The sequence below is a fragment of the Beta vulgaris genome, chromosome 1 (genome assembly GCF_026745355.1).
Source record: "Beta vulgaris subsp. vulgaris cultivar EL10 chromosome 1, EL10.2, whole genome shotgun sequence".
Classification (NCBI taxonomy): Eukaryota; Viridiplantae; Streptophyta; class Magnoliopsida; order Caryophyllales; family Amaranthaceae; genus Beta; species Beta vulgaris.
The window spans coordinates 59,459,778-59,471,516 of record NC_079202.1 but is presented as its reverse complement, the minus strand read 5'-3'; the positions used below and the strand labels follow the sequence as shown (position 1 = coordinate 59,471,516).

Here is an 11,739-nt window from a genome sequence, read left to right as displayed (position 1 = left end):
CTTTTTCTCTTTTATTAAGCTTCATATTTCTCCCAAAAGAATATATTCCTTCTATTATTAGAGTCACTTATTTCAATAAGTGATGTACCAATCCTTATAATCACTCTATCTTTCATATTGCCAAAACAATCATTATTATACACTATCATTCAAGCAAAAGTTTAAGACTATTCCCAAAATAATACTCCTCTTGACCTTCAATAATCTCCAAAATCAACTTAGAATACATTTAGAGAATTCTAGTATCTTACTTCACCTTTGAAAATAAAAATGATCTAAAGGAACCTGCTAAAGTTTCAAATATGGTCTTACTTCGTACTTTCTTTGCTTAACTATAACAACGATAACTCCTTTAAAAATTTGCGATTCAGCATAGGGAAAATTCCTTATTAAATCCAGCTTCAAATATGGTATCTCATATACCTATAAGTCCTCATAATATTCCTTATTTGTCACCTTTCAAAGGTTATCTCTATAATTGTTAAGACGGTGTTGACTATATCCATAAACAAAATATACAACTTATCTAAATCTTAATAATTCATCCAAGCTGGTATAAACCATTAACCTCCTACTTGTTTCCACAAATAAGCAAATTTTCCTTCCTTACTCATGTCACTAAACATTAAAGATCATCCAACTACATAAAACTTCAAATAACTAATTTCACAATTCTTAGCACATAATATAATGTATTGCCTTCTTCACTCCTACTAAAACAAAATAACTACTAAACTTCTTTCCTTCAAAGGAATAAACTAGAACAATTTTCACCTTTAATGGATCTCAAATAGTAACTTGGCTTACTTTGAACTCATAGGTTCTCCTAACACTTATAAACACCAAAATAAACATATTGATGCTTTACGCAATGTAAATAAATCACTTTGCATGAATTAGATCACATGCATACATGTCATATAAGACGTAAAAAAAAAAACAACTTCAACTCATAGAAAATATACATGCCAAAAAAATATATCGTAAGAGATAGTAATCTCACAACTTGCAAGTAGCTTTTCTTAATAATATGTCATAAAAGACAGAATAATAACTCAATTCTTATAATAAACAATATAAACTCTTTCTTTTGCTTATGAAAAATACGAAGATTTTTCATATTAACTTGACAATAAGTCAAACTTCCTTAGAATATATTAAAAATAATCATATTACAAATAAGAAAATAAACACTAAACAATTCTTAAAAAAAATCAATACTTTATAAAAAAGTTTCAGCTTTATAATTCGAATAAATATATAGATTTATAAGATAAATACGGATTGCATGTTGACATAATAGTCAAAACAACATTTGAACTGTAAAATGAATCGAAAAAATATATTTGGAATTCCTAAAAAAAAATTTAAAAAAATAATTTCGTTTGATATTCTTGAAAAATAAAATACATATATATGTATATGACCAAAATAGTTGTTTATTTGAGTACTAGGCTTAGTGTATGAATAATTAGTCGAGTGAGTTCCCAGGAAAGAGAGGTGCGGCACAAACGGCCAACTTAAGTACCAAGTCTTTCCTTAGCCAGAACTTTCCTCAGAAAAATAAATCCACATACTTATTCCGTTCGTCAAAATATCAAATATTTGTACTTGAAAATATAACTATTTGCTTAAAAAGGAAGAAATATATATATTTTTTTCACATAATATAAAATGTAAAAAAAAAATGCAAATAGATTGCGGAACTCTATCTTATATGCCCTACCTAGATCTACCCATACTCTCATTAACTGTTTATTTTATTTTATAAAAGAACCTGAAAAACTGATACCACTTTGTAACACCCCCAAATTTCTCTCTTTTGGAAAACTTATTTTAATATAAAACTCCTTGAGAAACTTGAGAGTATTACCGCCACGTGATAACGTTAAAGGCTTTAATACTAACTACTAACTGAACTTTAAACTAATGCAGCGGAATAACTGAACTAACTTCTCTTTATAAATATAAACTTTATTGTACAATTATATAACAATGGAAATAAAGACAATAAAATAACAACTCCTTGACTAATTATGATTCCTCACTAGCTCCCCAATATGAAGTATGCATCAATCAACCTGTAAAATCTGCTCACCAAAAGGGTCATCACAGGGACAAAGCCATAAAACAAAACAAAACAAAAGCGTGTCAGTAAAAATACTGAGTACATGTATATGCGGAATATTAAACACTTTATTTAATTAAACCTTTGAAATATTTAATTTCAAAAAACCTTTCTTGGATACTTGATAATACTTATATAATATAAAGTATATAACCTTGATAAAAATCCTTTTTCCTTGCCTAGGTACCTTGCCTAAAGTGTGCACACCCCCCAAGTTTAGTATTCCTTACTGAGTCTATTACGAGGGGAACTACCTTGTCCACATGACTTATACAAAAAGTACATGGGTAAATAATATAATAGCTACCGTTCTTGCTAATAAATAACAAGCCGTGGCCTCTTTATAAATTGTGATCATAAAAGATCATATAACTAATAAAAATCCTTCTGAAATAATCCTCCTTTAAAAGAATAATAATTCTTTAAACTTAGCCATATAAAGGCATAAATAAAATATATAACTTGTTCATGAAATAATCTTGATCATACATGAACTAATAATTTTTATGATAATACTAATGTGAATAGTAAAAACAATTATGTTAATAACAACAGAGTAAAGTATTCGTACTATGCAAGAATCATGCAACATGATTCATAAACCTTGAAAACTAAATACATGCATACTACTAAACTAAAGTAGAAAGTTTTCTACTAACAATGTAATAGTCCAACTCGGTACATGGATTTGGAGACTAATAATGATAACCTTAGTAATGAGGCAACAAAACCATGACAACAGTATAAAAAAACAACTCCACGCATAACGACGGCAACTGCATGGTTTACTATATCCTACAATCTACAAATTGAAAATAAATTCAACACGGACCACTTGCCATGCTTATAATAAATTTAACAAATTCATGTAAACTCGTAAAACATGTAAAATAATAACCCTAAAAACATGATATTACATATGTAGAATAATATTTACATATCTACATACACACGCACCTTGAATTACTAGGGAGAAAGAGAAAGGTAGGCTAAGAGGGAGAGAGAGTTTAAATTTGAGAAAAGAGATTTATTTCTCAAATTTGGTGTGAAGAATATGATGGGTGGAGACCTCTATTTATACTAGTTGGAAAAGTAGAATCGGAATAGGATTAGGAAACTAAAAGATAGATTTAAGGAAAAAGATAAACTAATCTAGCTAAGATTTAACTAATATTTACGCTTATCCAAATAAGATTAGGAAAAGATATAAATTATCCCATAATACATCATTATATAAGATAACATAACTAAAAGATAACTAAAAAGGAATAAAGGTAACCAAAATTTGTCAACATAACCGCCTAAGAATATGGTGCGGCGGAATTTTTATTTTTATTTTTTTTTTCTTTTTCTTTTTATAAATCTTTTTTTTTTTTTCTTTTTGCAAACCATTTTGGAATGATTTTTAAAATATTTTTAATTTTATTTTGAACAAACTACTTGAATATAAAACTTAGGAAAGTTAGGTCCAAAATTCATTTGGGTTAAAATTTATTTTAAATACCCAAAACCTTTCTTATAAAAGCCTTTCTAATAAATAATAAGCCTTTTTTAGTAAATAAAACCTTTTTCAAAGACTAAAACTTTTATAAAAATATAAATAATAACTTACTAAAAATACGGAGTATTACATCGACCCCCTAGTCTCTCCTATACAATGTACGAAGCCTAGTCAACCTACACCCCCAGTCCCCAGCATTAAGATCTACAATCACTACATCTATATTAAAACGTTGAACTACCAACTTATTTTGGGCCCCTTTTCGGGAACCCTTGGTAGGATGAATTTCTTCTGGGCTGCCCTCGCACAAGGTCACTCACCCCAGAGGCCCAACAAACCCAACCCCCTCCCAACAATATTGAAATTTTTACTTCCACCAAAATTTGAACCTTGATCTTCTATGTCGTAGATAGAAAGTCATATCATTAGACCCACGGGTCCTTGGTACGCTGAACTATCAACTGGACACTAGAGGTGATCATTTTGGCCCGGCCCGTTTTTTGGCCGGGTTTTGGGCAGAATTTTTCGGCCCGGCCCGCCCGTATTTTTTTTTTTGCTTTGGCGGGCTTTGGACAAGCCAAAACCAACTTTTTCGGCTATTTTTTGGCCCGCAAAAGCCCGCTAATTTAGGCCCGAAATAGCGGGCTTTGGACACAAAAATTCGGCCCGCAATTTAGGCCCGACCCGACCAATGGGCAAATTTTTTTGGCCGCGGCCCGGCCCATGATCACCTCTACTGGACACCTAACCAATGCCTAATATTTTTCACTTTTAATATAGCCATGAGTGACTAACCAAATCAAAACCTATAAATAAGCCCAAATTTACCAATTTTCACTCGTACAATAGCCATGACTAACCAAATCAAATACACACTCTCTAGCTTCCTCTTCCTCACTATACTCTTCACTCATCAAACTACCACCCATTTTCTCAGATTTGCCAATGCAGGAAAGATTCACATCCCCGACGACCTCAATGACGTAATCGATGATGAGGAGGACGACGATTGGAAGAATTGGGGTAAGAAAAACCCAAACCCGTCACCCGAATTCGACTTAAATCCGTCTGATCTGGATAAAATGGACCCTTCCCAGATCCAAGCTGAGCTGATGAAGCATCAGACAGGTCCAGTTTTTGGGTTTGTTAAGCTCAGATTAGGCGTCCACAGAACCCCGGTATTTTCAACTTTTTGGCTCAATTTCATCTCTCGTTTGGGTTTTTGTTGTTATGCAATTATATCAATGTCTATGGTTCTTGATTAATTCTATGACTATCCTATATGCATCGCGATGCGTGCGAAAACAAACAAAAGATTAATTGCGTAATAATGTATATGAAAAATTATTCATAAAGTTGATTGTATATTTGTCTTCTGTTATTTGAAAGCCAATGAATCAATGATGATGTAAATATTTTGTTAATTGAGAATATAATGATGAAAAATGGTGAATTTGTATTTTATTACTTAAGGTATAAAAAGAATTACTTTTTTGGTGTTCCCCTCCTTTTTCCTTATGTAATATAGATGTTGTGTTTTTCCTTTATCAGGTAATTATTAAAAAAAAAAAATAGAGATGTTGTGTTTTGATAATTTGGATTTGCTAATGTATTAGGCGTAAAACCCGCCATTTTCTTTATTTCACATTTAGATGTTTAGCATTTCTCTTTAGAGTTATAGGTATTTGATATTAATAAACCAAACAAGTATAGAAACAATAAAAAGAATTCAAATAAAATTTGCAAATTCCATTTTTGTGCAAGTATTATTTGAAAAGGTGTATTAGAGCTTCTAAGATTCAAGAATGAGGGCAAGTTGGCTCGCTAGGCTTAGATGAGGAATTTTTTTTGACATGAAACTATGGAGAAGTAATTATAGCCTCCATTTTGAGTACATAAACAAAGTGAGAATTTGACCCCTTTACCAGATTGGATCATTAACCAATGATGTCTTGGCCTAGTGATTAAAATTGAGGTGCTGTGAACGATAGGTCACACGTTCGAATCCTCCCCTTCTTTGTACGGTATCATTTGTTTGATTTCCAAAACTGCCCCTTCTAGCTAGAAATACTTCTAACCGCCTCTTGATTTGAGGTAAGCCTTGACGAATATCTGGGAATGGATCATTTGATTTAACCATGGTAGGGTTTTATTCCAAACCTACCCAAATCGTGTGTCGTCCCACAATTTGTGTATCACTAGTATACCATATGTTGCCATTGAAAATTGTCCAAACCTGGAGTGTGTTTGGGAAATCTTCTGTTGATACTTTCATTATTCAAGTTATGAAGTTAATCTATACCTATCTATTATAATTCGATCCAACCATGGTTCTTCGGTTGGTATTGAGCTTCAATCAACTATTGACTTTTTCGGAACCGAATTTCTCAGGATAAGGTCTCTGAGACAGCCATGAAATGGAGCAAAGTATCTAAAACCGGAGGTTTGGAGGTAAAATTTATGGGGGTGGATCTTAGCACGGTCATGTTCACCATGGAAGCAGGCCAAGATATGGATGAGGTATGTGTCCTTCACTAGTACAATTTTTTTTGTCATTAATCAGAACATGAATCTCCTTTCAGATTTTATTTGGCACTTCTCTCATTCTAATTTCCATATTGTACCCTTGATAAGAAGTGAAATTTTGATTTGTAATAGTTATCTCAAGTGAAAACTGAATATTACAATTTTGTATCTCTGTAAAATGGGTTGTCGGAATATTTCCCGAGAACACTTCTGAATTACTTCTGAATTACTCGTTCTGATCATAAAAAACTTGTCGATTTGGCCTTAGTTGTAGATTTTGAATGAGATAGGTCACCTTAAGCACTTTAGGAGACCACTTTGCCTAGGCCAAACAAACTGTGTACTAGCCATGATCAGTCCTTATTTGAAATTATTTACCTTCTTAAAATAAATGAACATAAGGTGAGTAGAATAAAGCCTTACCTATGATTATGTAGCTATTGTGACTCTTCCTTGTTTTATTTCCAGCTTAAGGACTTCATATTGGATCAGCCGGATGCATATGAAGTCAAGATCGGGGACAACGTTTATCGCAGATCTGGAGATCCCCCAATTGAGGAGGTTATTGAGATGCTGCAAAAGGAGAAGGATGATAAAAGTCCTGCTCCCCGGGAGCATGAGAAGGATGAACTATAGCAGCAAAGCCATAATACCCACAATGATCCGATGATCTTCTTGGCTTAACTCCGAACGAATATTTACTAGCACCTATCAAGAAAAACCTAAACCTAGCTTGTAATTCTACTCCTAATTACTGTGTTTTAACTTTCAGATTGAGTAGTGCAATGCATATAAATGACTTTATGTTTATCAGTTCTTGTGACTATGTTATTTTCTGCAAGTCCAACAACCCATTGGCTTCAGTTTGCTCAGGAGTACTACAATGATAAAGAAAGCGTCAAAATAAGTCCAAAAACTTAGGCTAAGCTCCACTGCTGTGGTAGCTGCACCGTGAAAAGCATCACACCCAGCTATGTAATTAGATATTACAATAAAACATGTAATTGGTAACTCCTTGTGTAGTACTTTTAAGAATATGTCTACAAGAATAATTTTGGGCTTCTAAGTGTTTTGCGCAAGTAGAAATGCCGAGCACAATTGCACGAAAGAAGACAATGGGTAACTACATTCAAACAAATTGTGAATCTATTTTAGCTTCTTACTGAATTCAGACAGTTCAAGCACACGAATCCTTGGGATAGTTGCTGCTTCTTCCCTTTCTTTCTTGGTGTTGTAACCCCAGTCACCTGGTCAGAAAAGCATGATAAAGCAATAATTAGATGTGGACTATGATTAAGCATAGGACTTAAGTAACAGATGAAGCAAAAAAACAACAATTAATATATACCCACACATCTGCAAAGAACAAAGATTGACTGCTTTACCTAGATACAAGTTCCAACCGTCCAACTCTGGCTCCTTGATGACATTTTTCAGAGTAGCAAGTCGGTCCTCTACAAAGCTGTACATCATTTGGTTAGAATGTCAGGCAAGACTTTGAACAGTGGAGATCTAAAAAATACAGCATGTAGCTTAAATTCAATAGAGTGGTTGCTTAACACGTCTTGCTAGTCGTGTATACATGACAGCAGGATAAAGATCTTACTGTAGAGCAAGTCCCTGATGTTCTGGTAGTTTCTGAAGCATCTTGAGCACCTCCACCTTTGGGCTGAGTTTTCAAGTTAAAAATGAGACTTGGTAAAAATTCTTTAGAGCCCTATTTAAAAAGTCTCAGCTAGACCTCCTATGACATGCTTGCAGACAATGTGAACTTACCCAGTCCCAAGTCCATAAATTCTTTCAGGTGGTATAGTCACACCAGCAAGCTCTCGCAGTAGTGCATCTGCAAATCGGCTCTGATTAGGGACAACATAAAGCACATAGACAAGTAAGCGAGTCATGAGAGAAATAAGTTAGTTGAAAGGCGAAAGACACAATTTTCAACATGCATTGAAATTTGACTACTATAAAATCATACTACATAAGGTAAACTAAAATATTTTATTCTCTTTACATTCCATCATCCTATTTCATTCATAACTTGCTGCTTCACCCTTGTTTCATGTTAATTACCCAACAGGGTAGGAAGTACCTGTTTTGTGGTAACTATGTATATCTTTGAGCTTGTAAATCTCAGAGCATCTGAAACCCCAGGATACAGTCTGCAGGCAATGTAAAATTTTCAGAAAATTATATGTATTGCAAGTGAGAATCTCAGAAATCGATTTAATATTATGACTAGCTCGCATATAATCCTCCGAATGGTCCAGATGAGAATGCTGGCTTGCCTCAAGCACATGAGCTTTCACACATGGTTCAGAAGCAACAAAAGATCATGATCAAAGAAAAGCCTTAAAAAGAATCAGAAATTTGTCATTACTAACCATCGCCTAAGCTCCTAGTTATCTTCTTTAAGCATACATACTGTTGAATACTTGATCATGCTGATAGGATAAACAAATTGTGACTTGTAATTTACTTCGTTCAAATCTACATGCCCTATTGATAGTGGGACAAAACCATGCATCTTATCCATTTGAGGTCAAAGCGATAGACTTAACATTCTTGATGACAATTTGGCCCATTCCACTAATTTTAGGATGAGCAATCAGCAGAAGAATGAAGATGATAGAGTAAAGTAAGATCTCCTACAAGACTAAAACCCTATTTTCTTCAACTTTGATCCATTTGCACTATTATGCAACAGTTTTTTGTCTGTTATATGGAGGAGGGGATCTGGGCTACATAATAGCATACTAATTCATATAGACTACATAAGAGAAAGATTTCACTATTTTCTGCTGAGTTGCATTTTTCTTTTTAGTTGGGGGAGGGAGGGTTCAAACAAAATCTTTCATTGTGTGAACATTATGTATCCTGATCATGGTGGAGATGGAAATCACCTATTTGCACCAATCCATGTAGCCAGATCATTCTCAATCCATTCATCCCTGATCTTCCCAAAAAGATCTATTAGGACCTCTCTGTTCTTCTCATCCCATTCCTCCATTATGACTGCTTTCAGCTTCGGCCAGTTCTCAAGTATGCCTTCAATGGTGAGCCCTTCTGCAACCTTATCAATTGGAGACAATAGAATCGTACAAATCATAAGAATGATGATTGCCAAGATACAACTGGAACAGTGAATAACCTGAGCACTTACTGAAGATTTACGGAGGGAAGGAATCCTAATCTCCAACAGCAACCTCACAAGCAACAAATTTTCATACCCTGTTTCAACCACAGGTCGCACCTGCAACAAGAGCATCAAACTTCATGCTGCACTTTTCACTTAATTAGCAAATGCCCTAACAGAAAGAAAGACTAAAGTACTACAACATGAAGCTTTCCTTACTATTGGAAGATATACTCTGTTCAAGCTGAGAGCTCATGCAAAACCAAAAAGTGAACACCAGTTTTGTGTAAACAATAGAAAGAAGAGGCTTCATTATTGACAGACAATCTGCTGTCTTATATACTCATATGAAGCCAACCTACATTTAAATCCTTTGCACATAAGTATTGTCTTAGTTAGTACTTAAAGTGAAGGTTGTATGACTCAATTTTAGGTTAAAAGTGTGAGGGTGGGTATTTGACGTATTCTTAGAGTAGAGAGGAGGGAGCGGAAATTATTACTCTACATGGACTAGGGGAACCTATTTTCCCTATGAGGGTATGATATTATTTTTCTTAACTACTTATTTAACAGCTTGTCTACTTTGATAATTTTCACAACTAACTCTTACACATGGCCCTTCAGAGCAATAAGTCACTAAAAAAAGTTGCTATACATTGCAGGCAAATAACTTAAGATAGAGCTATAGATGTTGAAAAAAAAGAGACTTGAAGATGATGTAAAGGAGTCCAAACAAACCCATCCAAAAAAGTACGACTTGGTGATATAAATGAACGTGCAAGTCCTTATCAGGCGAGCTCCTCATGTTAAGTGACAACAACATACAAGGGTTCAAGAAGCATGAGAAGGAAGCAGGTATCTATAACACAGCTCTCAATAAATCCCAGTAATCTCTGGATGTGCATCAGCAATATAGCATTATATTGAGTAGCTAAAGCATCATCACTTCATACGTCTCACAAATAATTAGTGACAGACGGTCTCAATTAAAACATGCTCTTAAGATTGAACAAATATACTACTTTTGATTACTCACCTTACCAATCATCCCAAAACAATGGTCTCACTCTCTGCTCCAAGCACATCCATGTTATCACTCTCTTTTCTTCAGGGGAAATTACACTCAATGACACGAACTTTAGCACAAGTGCAGTCATTAACACGAACTTGGTACTCTTACAAAAATGACTCCTGACTATTAGACAATTAGTAGCATAGCGGTCACTATAGCTTAGAGAAACAGCCTAGAACAAGAAGCAGGATGGTCACTAAGTGTAGCAACTCTTATCTCCAATCAACTTTTTCGTTTCGACTTTTCCAAGCTTTTATTAGGTTTTATTCTTTTGGACTGAACTAATGGAAATTCAGTTCGGTTCAAACAATTTCAGTTCAGTTCGGTTCAGACAAATTCAGTTCAGTTTGGTCCAGACAAATTCAGTTCACCTAGTGTCCTCTAGCAATTTTAATTCAGACAATTAAGTTCACTTCAGTTTAGTTAAGACATCTTAGTTCGATTCAGTTTAGTTTGAGCCTAAATCCTAATTGTCAAAAAATGTTAAGTTGGTGCAAAAATCAAATTGCCAAAGTTTTAACATATCCTAAAAAATTTCAACCAACAAATAAAATTCTTGGAGATAAGCATAGAAATGAAAAGAATAGTCTATAAAATCAATTTAATATAATGAGAGAGACATATACATACAATATGCATTTGGTCAACAATCCAGTCTTCAGTGGCTGAATCAACGCCGATGAATAGACTCGGCCATCGAACCTTGGCAGCCTGATTAAACAAAAAAGGCTCAAGAGTCAAGCTATATGAGATAAAAATGGAGTTTGAATTGTGCAAGAAGGTGAAGAGAGAGAGAAAAAGGTACCTTGACAGCAGAAAGGGAGCTTTCGCCACAACTATCGCATAAAATACCATCGAAATCGAGGGCATATAAATCCCCCATTTCTACCTCGTCTCTGTTTTGGTCTCTCGTTTGCTCTATCTTGGTAATAGACTAATATCAATTTGCGCAACGCAGCTACTTCACCACCCGCCACTCACTTTTCACTAACAAATAAGCTGGACAATCAAGAATATCTCGGTCTAGTGGTTAAAATTGAGGTGTTACAGGTCACAGGTTCGAATCCCCTTTCCCTTTCTTGATACTTTGTACTACTTTCGTAACTTATGGATAAAAAAAATAAAAACTAGACGACTAGTCCTCCTCCTAAGTCCTACCTATTATAAACCTCCACGTATTCTCCTTCTCTCCCTTTGGTTAGCGGTAATCACATCTTTACACTGGATAAATTACCTCCTGTTTTCTTGTTAGTTTATGCATTTCTTCGTCGATACACTAATTTAAACCTTAATAACTCTATTCGGATATTATGCATTGAGACGGGTCTAACAAGATATCACGTGGCTATATTTTTCCTTAAATATTAATTACAAAA

At 34.3% G+C, this 11,739-nt stretch overlaps 2 protein-coding genes across 3 annotated transcripts; one reads left to right on the top strand and one right to left on the bottom strand.

Moving 5' to 3' along the window:
- The first annotated feature begins 4,429 nt into the window (after window positions 1-4,429).
- LOC104887231 (hypothetical protein) lies at window positions 4,430-6,968 on the top strand. 2 transcript variants are annotated; one of them, XM_010671828.4, is made up of 3 exons: window positions 4,430-4,807; window positions 6,021-6,149; window positions 6,624-6,968. In XM_010671828.4, exons 1-3 carry the CDS (start codon window positions 4,481-4,483, stop codon window positions 6,789-6,791), a joined length of 624 nt encoding a protein of 207 aa, XP_010670130.2. In that variant the 5' UTR covers window positions 4,430-4,480; the 3' UTR covers window positions 6,792-6,968. The 2 variants fall into 2 exon arrangements, with proteins under 2 accessions (XP_010670130.2, XP_048494218.1); XM_048638261.2 differs by lacking the exon at window positions 4,430-4,807 and adding an exon at window positions 5,481-5,911.
- A 163-nt stretch (window positions 6,969-7,131) lies between these two features.
- On the bottom strand, window positions 7,132-11,328 carry LOC104887219 (hypothetical protein). Its single transcript, XM_010671818.4, has 9 exons — window positions 11,169-11,328; window positions 10,994-11,074; window positions 9,319-9,408; window positions 9,059-9,228; window positions 8,248-8,317; window positions 7,932-8,011; window positions 7,762-7,824; window positions 7,541-7,617; window positions 7,132-7,402 (listed from the first exon to the last, which is right to left on the bottom strand). The coding sequence occupies exons 1-9, from the start codon at window positions 11,244-11,246 to the stop codon at window positions 7,302-7,304; spliced, it is 810 nt and encodes a 269-aa protein (XP_010670120.1). The 5' UTR covers window positions 11,247-11,328; the 3' UTR covers window positions 7,132-7,301.
- Between the last annotated feature and the right edge of the window lie 411 nt (window positions 11,329-11,739).